General features: G+C 43.7%; 1 protein-coding gene across 3 annotated transcripts in view; it reads right to left on the bottom strand.

The window, feature by feature from the left end:
• Positions 1 to 16,183, bottom strand: part of UBR4 (ubiquitin protein ligase E3 component n-recognin 4) — a 145,980-nt gene that overhangs the window by 52,459 nt on the left and 77,338 nt on the right. For all 3 annotated transcript variants that reach the window (XM_069079151.1, XM_069079152.1, XM_069079153.1), the window contains 12 exons: positions 15,340 to 15,549; positions 13,745 to 13,894; positions 11,604 to 11,831; positions 10,600 to 10,678; positions 10,050 to 10,313; positions 8,780 to 8,948; positions 6,273 to 6,417; positions 5,661 to 5,746; positions 4,619 to 4,706; positions 3,942 to 4,135; positions 2,202 to 2,441; positions 1,480 to 1,618 (listed from right to left, as the gene is read on the bottom strand). In XM_069079151.1, coding sequence (XP_068935252.1) covers positions 1,480 to 1,618; positions 2,202 to 2,441; positions 3,942 to 4,135; positions 4,619 to 4,706; positions 5,661 to 5,746; positions 6,273 to 6,417; positions 8,780 to 8,948; positions 10,050 to 10,313; positions 10,600 to 10,678; positions 11,604 to 11,831; positions 13,745 to 13,894; positions 15,340 to 15,549 — 1,992 coding nt within the window. The remainder of the gene's footprint in view (positions 1 to 1,479; positions 1,619 to 2,201; positions 2,442 to 3,941; positions 4,136 to 4,618; positions 4,707 to 5,660; positions 5,747 to 6,272; positions 6,418 to 8,779; positions 8,949 to 10,049; positions 10,314 to 10,599; positions 10,679 to 11,603; positions 11,832 to 13,744; positions 13,895 to 15,339; positions 15,550 to 16,183) is intronic.

Genomic DNA, 16,183 nt, shown 5'->3' with positions numbered 1-16,183 from the left:
GGAGGCCCATCAAAAAAAGGAAACAAAGTTCCTCTGGAATGACCCATTCTTTTTTTTTTATTTTTGGAGGGGGGAAGGCAGGGCAATTGGGGTTAAGTGACTTGCCCAAGGTCATATGGTTAGTAAGTGTTAAGTGTCTGAGGCTGGATTTGAACTCAGGTCCTCGTGACTCCAGGGCTGGTGCTCTATTCACTGCACCACCTAGCTGCCCCTGGAATGACCCATTCTTGACGGTGTTATCTTTACAAAAGTCTCTTTTTTCCTCTTCAATGTAATTGGGAGTTTTTCTGTGTCTTCAAAATTGCATTCTTAAGTGTTTATACATCTTGGACTGACTACCCCTATAAACTTTAGGCCATAAAGATAATCAGCCCATCCCTTATTAAGTCTTCACCCTCTGAAATTCGCTCTTCTACAATCTAAGGTACATGTCAAACTACATACAGATTCTCTTTTCTTCTCTAATCCAAATTCTAAGATAGAGCAGTAATTATTTCCCAAGGTCCCTATCATTACCACACCAACTTATCCAGTTCTTTGGCGAGAATTAGATCCAAGATAGCATTTCTACTTGGTGGTTCCTCCATTTTGAAGGTCCATAGGGCCTTGCCTTCTGACTTATACTTTCTCTGCCAGAACTGAAGCACCACCTGGTCTTTCCAACTACCTTGAACTGAATCCTTTATGTGTTTTCTCCCCCAATTAGAGTATGATCTTCTTGAAAGCAAGAGACTATCTCCAGCACTTAGAAAAGTGTTGGCACAAACCAAATGTTTAATGTTTTTCTATTCTAATCATTAAAGCAAGTCAAGAAATTATTAGCCACTGTTATTTTTGAAAGAAGAGTTCCAATAGCTATCTGGATAACTGAAGTTACTAATATATCTTGCCTCTAAGTTGAGTTTATAATTTGTTTTTGGTTGATTGGCTTGTTGTGTTTTTTTCTAACTCATCTATTTCCCTTGTGTCCATCTTGTCTACAGTGTCCTCCAATAATGATACTGCTTCTGTTGATCTTTACTTCCTTGAAATGCCATCGCTAAATTATTCTTGTAAGTTTCTCTCTTCTCTGCTGCCTTAATTTGATTTCCTTCTGGCCTCGGGTTCAGACAACTTGCAAAATCCAATCACACATTCTTTATGATTACAAGCAAAGATGGGAAGGTCAAGTTTTATGCTTCCCACAGAGAAGAAGGGTGCCCTACTGAAAATGCATGGCCAAGTATGGCTTTTCAATTTTCAAACCTCAGGCTATCTTCTATATGAGATGTACCCCTTGTGTTACTGAAAGCCACTGTTACAAGATCCTAATCAAATTAGATGGGTCATTATTCTGACTGATTTCACTCCATAAAATTTAAAATTTTGAAAGTCTTTTCCCCATCTCCCCCTCTCACAAAGCTAATTATCTTTATCCCAACACCTACACCTAAAGTAAGATGAGATGGTGCTACTGCTCTCAGCCTGGCCTATCCTCACCTTCTTTCGGTCTTCTTCATTTTCAATGGGATCCACAGCACAGCAGGGCTTGGCATAGAGCATGAAGTCAAAGCGAGCATATTTACAGAAGCCACAGGCATTGCATAAGAAGGGATCCTTCTCATCATAGTTGATGGACCTGGAAAGTCAAGCTAGTTAGATCAAAGGGGCAACAGAGGTTCCAGGGAAAATCTCAAGATCAGTGATCATGTCAGATTTACTTCCCAAAATTCTTAATATCAATGACCATAATGAGTTATCACCAGATATAAGGAGGTGAAGATGACTCCAGCAATAAGATTCTTGACATATCCTTGAATTTGACTGAGATGGAGTACACCAGAGGTGCCTGCCTTTGCTGCCCAAACCAGATTAAGTTGGGAAATATTTAACAAAATAAATGTGTAATAAACCTTAGATAATGTTAATATGAGCTTTTCTAAGTCAATAAATAAGCAGCCTGCAGGGATACTTATGTGTGGCTTGGTGGTCCTCATTTCTATCTGAGGTTGACACTGCTTTAGTCTTCTACTGGGTCCACTCTGAGTTCCCATAATCCCACTAATTTACAATTTGAAATCTGTGACCAGGTGTTAAGGAAAAAGTTCAAATTACTGGGTATACTCAGACTCTGCACTGTCCCATGAACCCTTCACTCACTCACACACACACACACACACACACACACTCACTCTCACTCTCTCTCTCTCTCTCTCTCTCACCTGCATTTATGACACTGGTAGACATTTTCCCCACAGTTGCCACAGACCCCAGGGTTAGCAGGAACAGAGGCACTGCATCGAGGGCACTGCAGGGTCTCTGTGGAAGCCTGGTAGTTTTCATAGAAGTCTGCAAACTCAATCATCAGATTTGAGGCCACAATGGGCAGTGGCAGGTCAATTTTCACCTCTGTCTGCCCTGGGGTCAACTGTACCTTCTTGGCTTTGTGCCAACGAGCTGGCCTAGGGAACAGAAGCTCCTGATTAAAGATCTGCAGCAGAGGAAACTGAGACCTTCCACCTCTAATGCTATCAAGAGACAAGGAAAAAAACTCACAAGCACTTAGGCAATTATTCCAAGGTAAGAAATTAAAAGGGGGTGATAAATAGACAGCTGACTCATTTATTTTACTAACAGTTTTACCCTAGAGAAAATGGTGAGATAGTCAAGGGGTATGCATGCGTAACAAACTTTGTACTTATTTGCAGGCTGATTTCCAAGAAAACCAACAGGAATGTGACATTTGGCCACTCATAGATACTAAAGAAATACAATACCTCAAAGTAAATGATGCTGGAAGTGAAAACCTCAAGAGGTATATATAATACAGTGGATGGAACCAGATGACCCTCTGAGGTTCCATGACACTATGATGGTAACTGCTCCCCCAACTGACTCTACTTTTCTAAGCCCCCATTAGGACACTCACTTTGGAGGACCTTAGCTAAATTGCTTTAGGGAAGCTAAGAAACATCCTGGAATCTAGGCCAAGTGCCAAGAATAGTAGGCAAAAAGAAACATGCAAAAAAAATAATTCCACCATCCCCACATACCCACCCTATTCCCAGCCAGAAAAGAAAATGATTCTAGCTACCTTGAGCAAGAGCTTCAAAAAACTGTGAGTTTCTGCCCTCAGGCCACAGCATTGCCTTTGGGTATCAGAGTTCAAGGAAACATCTCTTACATAGCCTGATTCTCAGTGCAGTCCCCTCTCTCCTCTCTCCTCTCCTCCTGCCCGCCATTCTCAGCAGCTCCACATGCAGGTGGCAGCACATCCCACACTCACTGTTAACAATGTGGGACCTTCCTGGCCTCTGAGCCTAAGCACGGGGCCTGATACCTCACCAGAATAAGAACCAATTCTATGAAATCCACAACTCTGGCCTCTCCTCACAATTCTTTTATTTTTGCTCTTCCTGACTCACCCGTACTGCCCTGAATCTAAACTCAAATAGATGCAGGAATGCCCGAGGCTGTGTAACATGACACGAGACAGAGTAGGAAAAGGTTTAGGCAGAAACTGAAGAGATCTATGATGGACAAATTCTGGGAGAAGACCTCCTGCTGGTGTACCAAGAACCACAGCGCTGATGCCCCATGAAGTCAAAGCGGTTGTTCTTCTTGCCAAACTTTTTTACAAATCATTTATCTCCCAAATCAGGTTTTCATTTATCATCAAAAGATAAAAAGTCAAAAGGAAACGAGGAGAGGAATCTACTGATACATCTTCCAAGGGATAAGGATTTGTAGAAGGCTGGCCCTTGACAAACCACAATGGAAAGCATGTGTCTTTCAAGATCTGAGCATGCCATCCATGTTCCTCTAGCTCTCATTCCCTGGTCAAAATAGTTGGAAAACTCGAAGAGTAGGGTGTGGATCCCTAGAACCAAAGCCAAAACCTTTAAGCGGGGCTCCCAGAACTATTATACCCCCAGTCACTTCCAAAACCTGAAAATTCATACTTATTTTTCAGCTCCACGATGGCCTGCACTGTTCGGTTGTTGTAATATAGATTAATGGTTCGCACCATCTTGGTCCGCTTCAGGTCACCGATCTTCACTGTCACTTTGCTGATGGTATGGCTGCCAATGAGCTTCACCACCTGTTGAGTGGTGGTATAACGGGTATCCACTTTGATGGAAGAGAGCTTGATATACTAAAAACAGAGAATGTAAAGCTATTAGGAGAATGACAAGTCACCTACCCAGTCTCCCCCTCAGGCTCTTCCCACACAGTTCATAAATATGTTCTACTTGAGATTACCAATTCCTTAAAGGTATTGTGGGGTAGTGAAACAAACACTAGACTTGAAGACAGGAGACCTGAGGTCTAATCTAGGTTTTTACTAGTTGTATAAACTTGGGTAAATCATTTCACGTGAATACCTCGGTTTCCTTATTTGCAAATGGGAATATTTGTATCACCCACCCCATAAAGCAATTATCGTAAGGAAAATGAACCATAAGCATTGCAGAAATAGAAGTTATGAACAAGAATCATGCTAAGTTTGTTTTGTATAGTCTAGGTATCTACTCCTTCCATTTTCTTATCAGAATTGAAATAACCTATTCTATAGGTATTATTTTCGAAGAACACAACAAACACTGTAGGGCTCTCCATGGCAATACCCATCACTTACACAGAATGGCACTTCTGGGTTGTTACACACCAAGCAGGGATCACTCTCTAGGTAATAACCATCAAACTCCACCAAACCAGACAGAGTGCTAGGAAAAAAACCAGGCCAGAGGTGAGGAAATCTTCATTTCTAGGATCACTGAGCTTCTCACAAGAATTATTGAAAATGCCTTGAATCAATAGCCCTGCTCAGCCCTATGTTACTGAGGGCACATAGAAAAATGAGAAGGTGGGGCGGCCAGGTGGCTCAGCAAGTAAGAGCACCAGCTCCAGTGTTGGGATGACCTGGGGATCAAATCTGGGCTCAGATACTTAGCACCACACCCAGAAATAACTGGCCGTGTAACCTTGAGCAAGTTACTTAACCCTGATTGCTTAAAAAAAAAATGAGAAGTTTCCTTCTCCCAATGTCTGGATATCATAAGAAGAAACTTCCAAACTAATTCAGAAGATAGTGCCTTTCCCACAGAAAAGAAGCACTACTACAGGATGCATCTTCTGGGATGCAAACACAATTGTTTTCATCACTTTCCTTTTCCAGGCACAAGAAATTCAGGCTATTTTATACAGAATCTGACTCTACGGTGATGATGCAATAAATGTCATTAACTTCAAATCTACCTCTTTCTTCAAAGTGATCCAAGATTGTTCTAAGATCTGAGGTTTTTCTAGCTGCGTCAGATTTCACATGAGATTTGGTGGTAAATCAAACCCACCCTTCCTTGAAGAACATGACTAGTTCCAGAATTCAAAAGATGACTCTATATCTCACTTTCCTTGGGAATCTTCCAGGTTTAATAAAGAAAATGATGGAGGCCTATTCAAAGCCCAAACGACAATCATGACACACCTTTCCTCACTGTTATTAATATAAACATATGCTCATGTCATTTATTATTGTGTTGTCTGAAATCTCCCTAAGATTAAGGGCTTCTAACCCTTTGTCTCAGCTCTACCCACCAACTATTTCACCCTCTAAGATCAGGTGGAAACTCAACTGGTGCCTTAGCTCTCCCAAGATGTAGGAAGCTAGACAAACTTACTTGTAGATGTTGGAGTTGGGATGATTGGTAAGAATATGGTTTTGGGTTCGGAGAATTTCTACAGCCTTCTGCGAATATTCTTTCAACTGAAACACAGGTTAAGAAATGATCCTAGTATACAAACCAATGTCTAAATGGAAGAAAATTCTCTCCTGTTTTTCCCAGTCGGAGTTGGCCTGCTAACAGTGCTAAGGTATTTAATGCCTGCTGCAAGGGGAGCTAAGGGAAGTTGGGCTAATCCCTAGTTATTTCACTTGTTAGAACTCTTTATGGTCTTAATAACAAGTTTAGCTTGAAAACTTCCTAAGCATTCTAGTCTCTCCTCTGGGAAGTATCCCTGGTTCCTGCAGAAAAGCTGGGCAACCATGAGTTAACTATCTAACCAGTTGGGAAACATTTCTAGAAGTGTGCTTTTGAAAACAAGCTAGAAACTTGTCCACCTGCTCTATGTCAAGTAACATAAATGTAACTTATCTGATGCTATTTCATATACCTATGCTTAAAAGTCTAAGATTGGGTCTACCTGAGCAAGAGTAAAATAATGCCCCGCCCTGGGTGGAAGAGAAATGAAGCAGTGCTTTGTCTCCCTGAAGTCTAAAGTCATAATGTTACCTTTTTCTCAGTCTGTGGGGTTTTCAATGAGAAATATCCCAGCAGGTCTACAAACTGGGCAGCCTTGCGGCCATAGGCAGGGAGTTCTGGCCAGATGGACCACATCAGGTCTAAGAGAAGCTCCTGTTGCGATTTGTTGGAGTTTCTGTAGACAAATGACAACTTAGGTTACTGAGCTAAATGAAGCTCTAGGTCTTACCTACCCAAGGGGCTCAAAAACAACAAATTCAACTTACTTTTACTAAGTGCTTACTACGTATAAGACAATGCTAAGTACAGAGGATACACACAAAAGACTCTATACAGTCCTGACATGCAATGAGTATACATTCTCCAAGAGGGGATACGACACACACAAGAACCAAATAAATTATTTACAATGTCATGGGAAACAAGAGATACAAAGCACCCTAGGAGAACGAGAGGAGAGACGACTTTAAGCTTAGCTGATTATGGAAGGTTTCTTGGAACACAGGACATATGAGATGAACCTTGAAGCAGCATGACACACTGGAATGTGTTAGACCTGGAGTCAGAGAAAACTGGGTTCAAATCATGCCTTGTACACTTACTACTAGGCTGTGTGTGTCCCTAGGCAAGTCATTTAACCTCTCACAGCCTCAGTTTCCTTAACTGTAAAATCAGGAAAATAACAGCACCTACCTGAGAGCTGTTAAGATGCTCAAATGATATAATGTATCTAACATACTTTGCAAACCTTCAACTGCTTTCCACATGTCAGCTATTAGTGTTACTGTAGCAATATGTAAAAGGATTGGAACAAGTAGGGCTAATGAGAGAGAAGGCTCCAGGTGTGCGGAACCAGCCTTTAAGGAGGCAAGAGAAGATAGGATGCTACAGAAAGTAACCCAGCCCGGCTGCTGTAAAGGCAGCTACTCAGTCCATGCTTTGATTCTGTTTTCTTTAGGAGAAGGATATTTAGACTGGGAAAGATAGAATGAAAATGGTAAGAAATTGAAACCCAAGGAAAGAAAATTTATGGATGTCCCCAGTGGGCCACAGCCATCACACACCAGACCCAGACACCACATCTCAAAATTGATTTGAGAAGTTCCAGGTGTCATTGCTGAACACTGTTATCTCTGAAAAACTGCGCAGAGGAACTACATGGCTAAAAGAGGACAAATGTCCTGATTATCAAGAAAAAAAAGGGAAAAGGGAGACTTAAAATGAATAAGGAATATGACAGGTATTCCTGGCAAGGATAATCTTTAAACACACTCTGTCTAAGGGATGGTTTATTGGTACTTAGAGAGTGTTCACTGAGACTGTGGCATCATTAAGAACACAGCAGAATAGACTAAGCTCACTTCTTTATTTTACTAGACTAGTAAATGAGGGAGATGCTAGAGACTAAGTGTACCTGGATTTCAGCTAAGCATTGTATTAAGTTTCTCATGATAACCTAAGGAGAAAAATGGAGAGATACCGACTTTTTGATAGCAATCCTATGTTACTCAATTAATGACAAGTGATTGATGGAATATATTCAATCTCTGAAAGGAGGTCGATGGCAGAGTGCTTCTGGGCTAGGTTCTTGTCCCTATTTTGGTACATTTTTAATCACTGATGACAGATGACATACTCGACAAATGTTTGCACATCCAAAAATGGGATGGATTAGCCAATATGTTGCAATCTCAAAAGGCTGATAGAAGAAGCCCTGTTTAATAATATGCAATGGAACAGCGATAAATACAAAAGCTCACGATTGAGTTCAGAAACCCAACTACAGAAGTAACAGGTGGGAGAAATGTGGTCAGACGTGGAAAAGCACTGGGAGATGATTTAGTCTGATTCAGCAGATGATGGGGCAACCAAAAAAGCCAATGTGATCTTAAGCTGAAGATCAGAGGTAGAGAATCCAGAATGAGAGGAGATATAAATGTTCCCATATTCTGCCCTGGTCAGAATGTATTTGGAATACTGTGTTTTATTTTGAACACATTTTAGGAAGGTCATTAACAAGCTGACATCCAGAACAAACCACCAAGATGGTGCATGACAACCATTTATAAATATCTGAAGAGCTGGTTTTTGAACTAGAAAAGAGATTTATACACTCTTGTCCAAACCCTTCATTTTACTGTTAAGGAAACTAAGGCAAGACAGGAGAAGTGATTTGCCCAAATTCCCATAGGTAGTAAATAAATGGCGGGATTGGCAGCTGAACTCAAGTGTTCTGACTCCTTCTACTATACCCAATTAGAATTATTTTGCTTGGCTTCAGAGAAGAGAACTACAACCAAGATACACAAGTAAGAGAGAGGCAGATTTGGGCCCATGAAGGAATAACAATAGTACCACCCAAGCCTCTTCTACATTGCTAGAAGCTTTTGATCAGAGGCTCCACGACCACTAGCTGGGTATGCTGAAAAAAAGCCTCTAGATGAGGTAAAGGGGCGGATGACCACTGAGGATCTGTCCAGCTCCTCAGACAGCCCAGCTAACCAGGCCTGAGCTTGGGCAGCTGTCCTGGCCCCCACCTGTATATGTGCAGTGCCAGGCAGTGGGCTTGCCAGCGCACAGACGAGGAGTTAGATTCTAGCAGGAAGCAGCGAAGAAACTGTATCAAGGTCTCCTTGTCAGCAAATTTGTTCAGCTGGTTCACCAAGGCTGTGCACAGCTGGTCTTCTTGACTGCCTGAGCACTCACCTGCAAAGTGAGGCAAAAACACCAAGGGTTAGGAGCCTTCTTGGGACCTGGGATTTCTATACTGTTCCTGCCCTGATCAGGCTAACCAAGCACCGACAATTCAAAAATTTGCCTGAGAAAAGAACCTAAGTTGCTTGCAAGAGAATGGTGCTAGATGAAGTCATATGCCAAAAAAGCAGGCATCCCCTTTCTGTCAATAACACTGTACATGGCAAATGAAACAGAGTTTAGGCTCCAACCACACCAGGACAGATGGATGTGAAAAGACAGACATCTGAACAAGGACATGAACAGTAGCAGAGTGGGCTTTAGAGCTGAAAGGGACCTCAGAGAACATTTAGTTCAATCTCCTCATCTTATAAATTAGAATGGAGGTCCAAGGATGCAAAGGAACTTGCTAGAGGTTGCCCCTTGCTGTAAGTAGAAGAGCTAAGATTTGAACTCGGAGATCTTCTGACACCAGATCCAAAACTCTATCCACTACAGCATGCTAAACATGCTAACCCTGCAGACTGCAGTGGCCAAGTGCACAGTGCTGGGTCTGAATGAGGGGGAAGTCCTCAGGGCATGTGTTTGCAAAGATTGGAGCCACATGTCTCCAGTCCGAGCCAGCAGCAGGCCCACCAAGGCATAAAGCCACATAACCATGAAGGTGGAAAGGATCGTAGAGTACAAATCCCTCACTTGACACAAGGCACACAAGTCAAGTAAGCTACCCAAGGTCACACAGTGAGTTAGCGAAGACTACGTCTCCTGGTCTGAGTCGAGGGCTCTTTCCCCATTACTGTACTACCCAGAGGGCAACATCTCCAACATCCTCACCCTTACCACTGGTCTCAAGCATCCATGAGTCACTGAAAGGCAGCTCAAAACCATGCTTTGAATCTTGCTGATGGGGAGAATTGGGGCATAAATGATACAATTTAATATGTGGCCTTGAATTTGAGAAATAATGAGATACTAAGGACCTTGACCCAATGCCAAAAAGCACTGAAGTACTGCAGGTACTACAAACCAGAATTCAAAGGCCAAAGAGTAGGCAGCAGCCAAGACCTGAAGACAAACGAAAAATGCTTCTGACCTACGGAGGGTGGCTCTTACCCTCCTTCTCTTTCTCCTTTTCTTCCTTCTTGCTCTTTTTGGTGGATGACTTGCTCTGGGTTGTCGTTTGCCCAGAACCAGAGGCCACAGGCGCTGAGGAGGCAGAGGAGGAGGAAGAGCCGGAGGCGGCACTTGAGGATCCAGATGAAGAAGCCACAGAAAGCACTTTGCTGCCACACAAAGCACAGGAGAGCAGCTGCAACAGCACTGGGGACACTCCCTCATCCACTAGGAAACTAACTTGGAGGAGGAAATACAGGACTGCTGCAAAAAAGAGAGAAGAAGAGAGAAGATCAACAAGATTAAAACCTACAGCAGATCTACCTGGCCTGAAACTGCAAAGCAGTAGGAACTATAATTACTTCATCATTAGCCAAGATGGACCTCATTTAACCAACGTACATTTACAAGTTTCTTCTACTATATGCTGCGACAAGGAATTCATTTTCATTGAAAAAACTGTTGAGAAATACCATATAATGTGATATGGACCAAAATTCTCTCTAGTCTGTGGAGATGATAACGGCTAGCTAGAAGTGGGACTACTTACAGTCATCCTTAATACAGAATTTCTGCCAGTTGATGGTGCGCTGGGTGGCAATCTCTGCACAAGCTTTGAGGTGCTCCATCTGAAAGAAGAACCAATCCCTAGAGATGAGTGACCCAAGTGAGTAGCTCAGAACATGAGCAGGCAAGGTCATGGCCCTAAGTGCAAAGATCCCAAGCCTGTACTCTAGCACCAATAGGTTTCATGCCTTATACAGTGAATAGTGCCTGACTGCTGGAGCTGCCTTCTGTAGGCTGTGATCCCTCTTCTTCTCCAGGTTACACAACGGTCCTTGCTTTTCAAGGAGATGTCCCTAACAAGGAAGCAGCCAGGTCAGGTCACCTCTTGAGGTCAAGGGAGAGGGAGAAAAAAACTCCAAAATAAGATGTCAGTTTATGCTTGTCTTGGGGCCAAGGACAGCAGTCAAGAAGCTCAGAGAATCCTCTAGGAATCATTAGTGACAGAAGCTTTCTATCCAGCTGTTCACATGGGATATACTCAATTTCATTTTCTTAAGTCCAAATAGTCTCTTTTTTCATTAACTTAAGTGTATCCCATGCATCTCACCTTAATTTTCTTAAATAGAGAATTGGGGACACCCAACAGATAGATAGGAGGCTAACTAAGGTTTGTGCTAGAGATTGCATAATGGAAATGCTCGAGTTACCAACACCCCAAAAATAATTATCCAACATATGGCAAAAGCTCCTTCCAGACTGTGAAACCATCAGTTTAGACTGCAGCCTGGGAAGATGTTGGCCTTGCAATCAGGGGAACACAGTTCTAATCCTGGCTCTGCCCCCTGCTGCAAGCCTTCAAGTGCTATGAAGATGAGCCTTGTGCTGCTGTTTGGGTGGCTGTTATTCATGTAGTGGAACCTGAGGACTAACTCCTACCTTAGCCAGCCCTAGTCACATGATGTTCCCAACACTTAAACACTTGTCTCCAGTCCAGGCCTGATCCCATTGCACCCCCACCTCCCACCCCAGGGGAGTCACCCTTTGTACCAGGCTGATGAGTGTGTCATACTGCAGGGCTGAGCCCGAGCTGGCTGTGACCACACTGGCCCGAAGGAAGATCCCCTGCTCCTCCAACAACTTTTTGATCCCGCGCACATGGGAATCCAGGGTATGTAAGTCTCGAAGTTGGCGGTACTTCTCCTTTGAGCCACAGATGAACAGCAAAAGTTTGCGGACTTGGCGACGAACAAATGGCGTCTGTTGAATCATCAGGTACTAGGGAAAGTAACAAATGAACATGAACATTCTGAGGCTGAGTCCACGGTGCTGGGGCACTTACTACCAGAAAGTATATTCTCTTCTCCACTAGCTTTTTGTCATCCACACAGGCCTGGCCTATGAACATGTCTCCCTGCCTTCTCTTGTTTCCTCTCCAATCCACTGTGATCACCACCTTCTTCTACTCAAAATTTTTCACCTAATACCTATTACTACCATTCAAACTTCTTTACCTGGCATATAAGGTCCTCCAAAACTGTGTTTTCTCACATTACTCCTCTTTATGTATCCTCATGACTTCAGTCAAACTGTATAACCCTCTGCCCTAAAACATACATTGCCTGCACACATCCGTGCTTTTTTGAGCACCATTCCCCATGTCTGGATTGAATTGACCAAAACCTTGCCAAATACTTTGTCTATTAAGCTCCTACAGACAGGCTGGCATGGTGACTAGAGAGCTAGTTCACAAGACCTGCGTTCAAGTACTGCATTCAAATACGGACATTTCTAGTTATGACAAGTCACTTGTCCTCTTGATATTCTAGGCAACTCTTCTTCTCCAGAGAGAAGGTGACAACCTGCACAGGTAGAGGGAGTTTTCTCACACAGAAGTTCCTTCTATCAATAAAATCAAAGATCCGATCCCTAATTCCCCTCAGCTCATACATAACCTTTAAAAAACCAATTTCAAGCACTCTCTCCCCAGGGAGCCTTCTCCAGCCATCTCCCCATCCCCTAAGGTATAGTCAGTTTCTTCCTCCTAGCTCCCTCAGCACACAATTTACTCACCTTTTAATGCAACTGTCACCTGACACTACGTATTACAGCTGCCAGTGTTCGTATTATTCTGTATCAAGAAATGAACTTCCAAATGGCAGGGACTGAGACTAATCTAAGCAGTACGTCCCCCAGGGTTGAGCCCACAGCAGATAAACGTTGGCTGATTTTTTCGCCAGCTCACGAAAAGTGAGGTCCTAGAAACTTGGAGGACTGCTGTTCTATTTTTCTATCAAGTCCACCTCAATGGTGTAGAACTAAGGCACAACATGGAAAGAAGGAAACCAGGTGAATGAAAAAGCAATCACAGTAACCTTCCATCTCCATGATGAGCTCAGGGACTTTTTGAAGCTAGGGTCAACTTCTACATGCTCAAAAGGAAGTCGGAAGGGAAATAGCAGGATCTCTTCCCTAGCAAAAAAAGTCAACAAGGTGGTGAAGGCATTACTATTAAATAGGACATAATCACTAAAAGCTAGGTAGCAACTCTCCTTTCCTCCTGTTAATTTGAAACTATCACAGCTAAATACAGGGAAAAGTTGATGTGTAAGGGATAGGAATTAAAGAAAATGGCTTCTGGGGTGGCTAGGTGGCACAGTGAATAGAGCACCAGCCCTGGAGTCAGGAGGACCTGAATTCAAATCTGACCTCAGACACTTGATACAAGCTAGCCGTGTGACCTTGGGCAAGTCACTTAACCCCAATTGCCCTCCAAAAATCGAAAAGAAAGAAAAAAAAAAGATGGCTTCTGCTGAACAGCAGCCTTGAACACAGCTCTTACCACCTATTAGGCCACAGACACAAAGAATCCTTCATCCTGAGTGGGGGCGTGGCAGGTTCTACCACGTCCCTGAATGAATCAGAGCCACCTCCTCTAGAAACCACTTTGTGATGCCCCTCAATGATCTACTCATCCTCCAATTTCTCCTGGAGCTCTGTCTAACTTTCCTTTGCCCGTTAGATGCAGTGTATGTCTGTCCCTGCCTCTGCTCACTAACCTATAAGATCCCTGTGTACTAGAACTTTGTAAATATTCCTTACAGTACCTATCACATAATAGAGAGGCTTGGGGATTGTCGAACTAACAACTCTTTACTGTATGGGGACAATCCTTCCAAATCATTGCTTACCTCTGACAGGAAGTAAAACCATGAATGGTCAAATACAGGAGGTGGAATACGGGAATTGGTGTCAGCAATCTTTTTGATCTGGTATGGCAGCCGTAGCACCATCTCAGTCAGAAGCTGTGTATAGGCCTCAAACACATCCGCTGCATGGCCCTGGGCAGACAGCATTTGTATGAGAATGAATGAAAAAGCATTAAGGGCATGCACAGAAAACTAAGTTCTGGGAATATGAAGAGAAAAGCTCTGCCTGGTCACAACACTAATTTTATCCCAGGGTGGAACACTCTAAAGTCAGTTTCAAGGGGGAAAACCTTCCAAAGGTGGGAACAAGCTAACTAAGCTCCCACACCCAGCAGAAGGAAGCAGGCCCCTCTGGCTCAAAGAACTACAACATTTCACATTGCGGCTTATGAGCTGAGGTATGGTATACGTGTGTAGACACCAAAATTCAAAGACACTAAAGAGAAAGTGGTCGCCAAGGATTGAAACTACAGAACATCTCCCTGGAGCTGATTCTCCTCAAGCACCCTGGCCCACATGCTGCCCTTCCCATGCCAGGAAAAGCATCCTTCCACTTAGTACATGTAGTTCAGGGAATCACAATCAAACTAAGTGCCCATGATCACTGCCCTCATATTCAAGACTCCTGAGCACATATCACACAATATAATGAAAAAAATCAGGTGCTGTCCCAGAGAGAGGGGAATAGTGAGAGGAACATGAAATCTGGGCAGCACAATGGACAGGGTGTCGGACCTGGAGTCAAAAGACCCCAATTCAAATCCAGCCTCAGCACGCTGAGCAAAGCACTTCACCTCTGTCTGCCTCAGTTTCTTCATCTGTAAAACAGGGATGATAAAAGCAGTTCCCAAATCAATCAAGGATCAAATGAGCTAATATCTGTAAAGCTTTGTAAACCTTCAAGTGTTCCATCAATACTAGCTAACTGCTGTGGCTGTTGTCTGTCTAGGTGTACAGTTAGGCCACACAGGCTGTCGAGGCCTGTCTAGAGTGAACCTGGGGATATATATTTTATCACTTGTATTTCGCATGAAGATTATTAACAGGCCCAAAGCAAGCAGTAAAGGTCAATGATAGTCTAACTTCTCTGGCTCCTCCCACTGGGATTCAAAGGGTCTACACACTGTGTGCTAAAGTGTGTACTTCCCTGCAGCTGAGCATAGGAATCACAACTGAAACACTGACTCTGTGGCTATAAAGGGCTTCTCCCCCCAGAGTTTTAAGCGACTTTCCAAAGAGCATTGGATTTGGAGTCAGAAGACTTGTGTTTAAATCCCAGCTCTGCTGCGACTACCTGTGTGTCCTTTCCTTCTCTGGGCCTCTTTCTTCATCTGTAAAATGCGAGAAGTGTACAGAATAATCTTCTGGAGGTACTTTTCACCCTAAAGTCCTAAGAACATTCTTTCTCTGACCACCACAAGGAGGATGAAATGCTCTTCTTTTACAGGTGAAGACACACAGGCCTAGAGGGGAGGACCTGCTCTAGGCAGGTGTGCTCAGGAATGAAGGCCGGGCAGGCCAGCTCCGTCCTGCAGCCCCTGAGCACAGATGAGGGGAGATGCTGGGGAGGTCCTTACCTTCACATACTGACGGAGGAAGAAGGGACTCATGTCGGGTGGGGAGGAGGTGGTGTGGGGTTTCAGCAGCTGGCTGGCTGCCACAGGCTCCTCGTCATTCTGCTGGCTCTTCCAGTAGTCAAGCAGAGACTTGAGCACGTGCAGACAGTAGTCCACAGCCCCAGAGCTCAGCAGCGCTGCTGCAGTGGCGCTGGAGATGAGGGAGGATGACTGAAGGGAAAGCAGAGAAGGGTTACACATACCCTGGGAGGCCACCTGTGAAGCAAGGAGGGGACAGCTGGAGAACCCACGACCAGCATCCTCAGAGCTACAAGAAGAAAGGGGGCAAGGGCAATGGCAAAATAGGGCAGCAGTCTTCTAAGTAGCAAAAACTAACCATGTGATAAAAGAAACATTTTTTCTTTAAGTCTGATCTTTCTTACACACGTGTGCCACATGCCAGGGAGCTGTGGACTACAGACTTTTTTTCCACTGAGGTAGGAGGGCTCCTCTTCTTCCCAGAGAACTAGGGGCAGGTGTCCCCTTCAAAAGAGGAGTGAGCAGGCCCCAGTGCCCAATTGCTCAACAGCCCCCCCTTTCCCAGGGGGTCCTGCAAGTGGACCAGCTTCTGGAGAAGACTAAGATGAGAAGCTCAAATGAATGACAAGAGGGAAAGAAAAAGCTACTGTAAATAAAACCATTAGGAGAGTCTTGCAAATCCCAACAAACCCCACAGCTCATAAGCTCATTAAAATTGGATGCAGTTCAGCCTCAATTTCTAACCTCTCAGCTTTGTGTTAATCTCCTTTCCACTAGCAACACACACACACACACACACACACACACACACACACACACACACACA

The sequence above is a fragment of the Petaurus breviceps genome, unplaced genomic scaffold, assembly GCF_028583685.1.
Source record: "Petaurus breviceps papuanus isolate PSGF00001 unplaced genomic scaffold, PetGlider_PUasm1.0 91041, whole genome shotgun sequence".
Lineage (NCBI taxonomy): Eukaryota > Metazoa > Chordata > Mammalia > Diprotodontia > Petauridae > Petaurus > Petaurus breviceps.
This window is presented reverse-complemented; position numbering and strand designations above follow the sequence as displayed.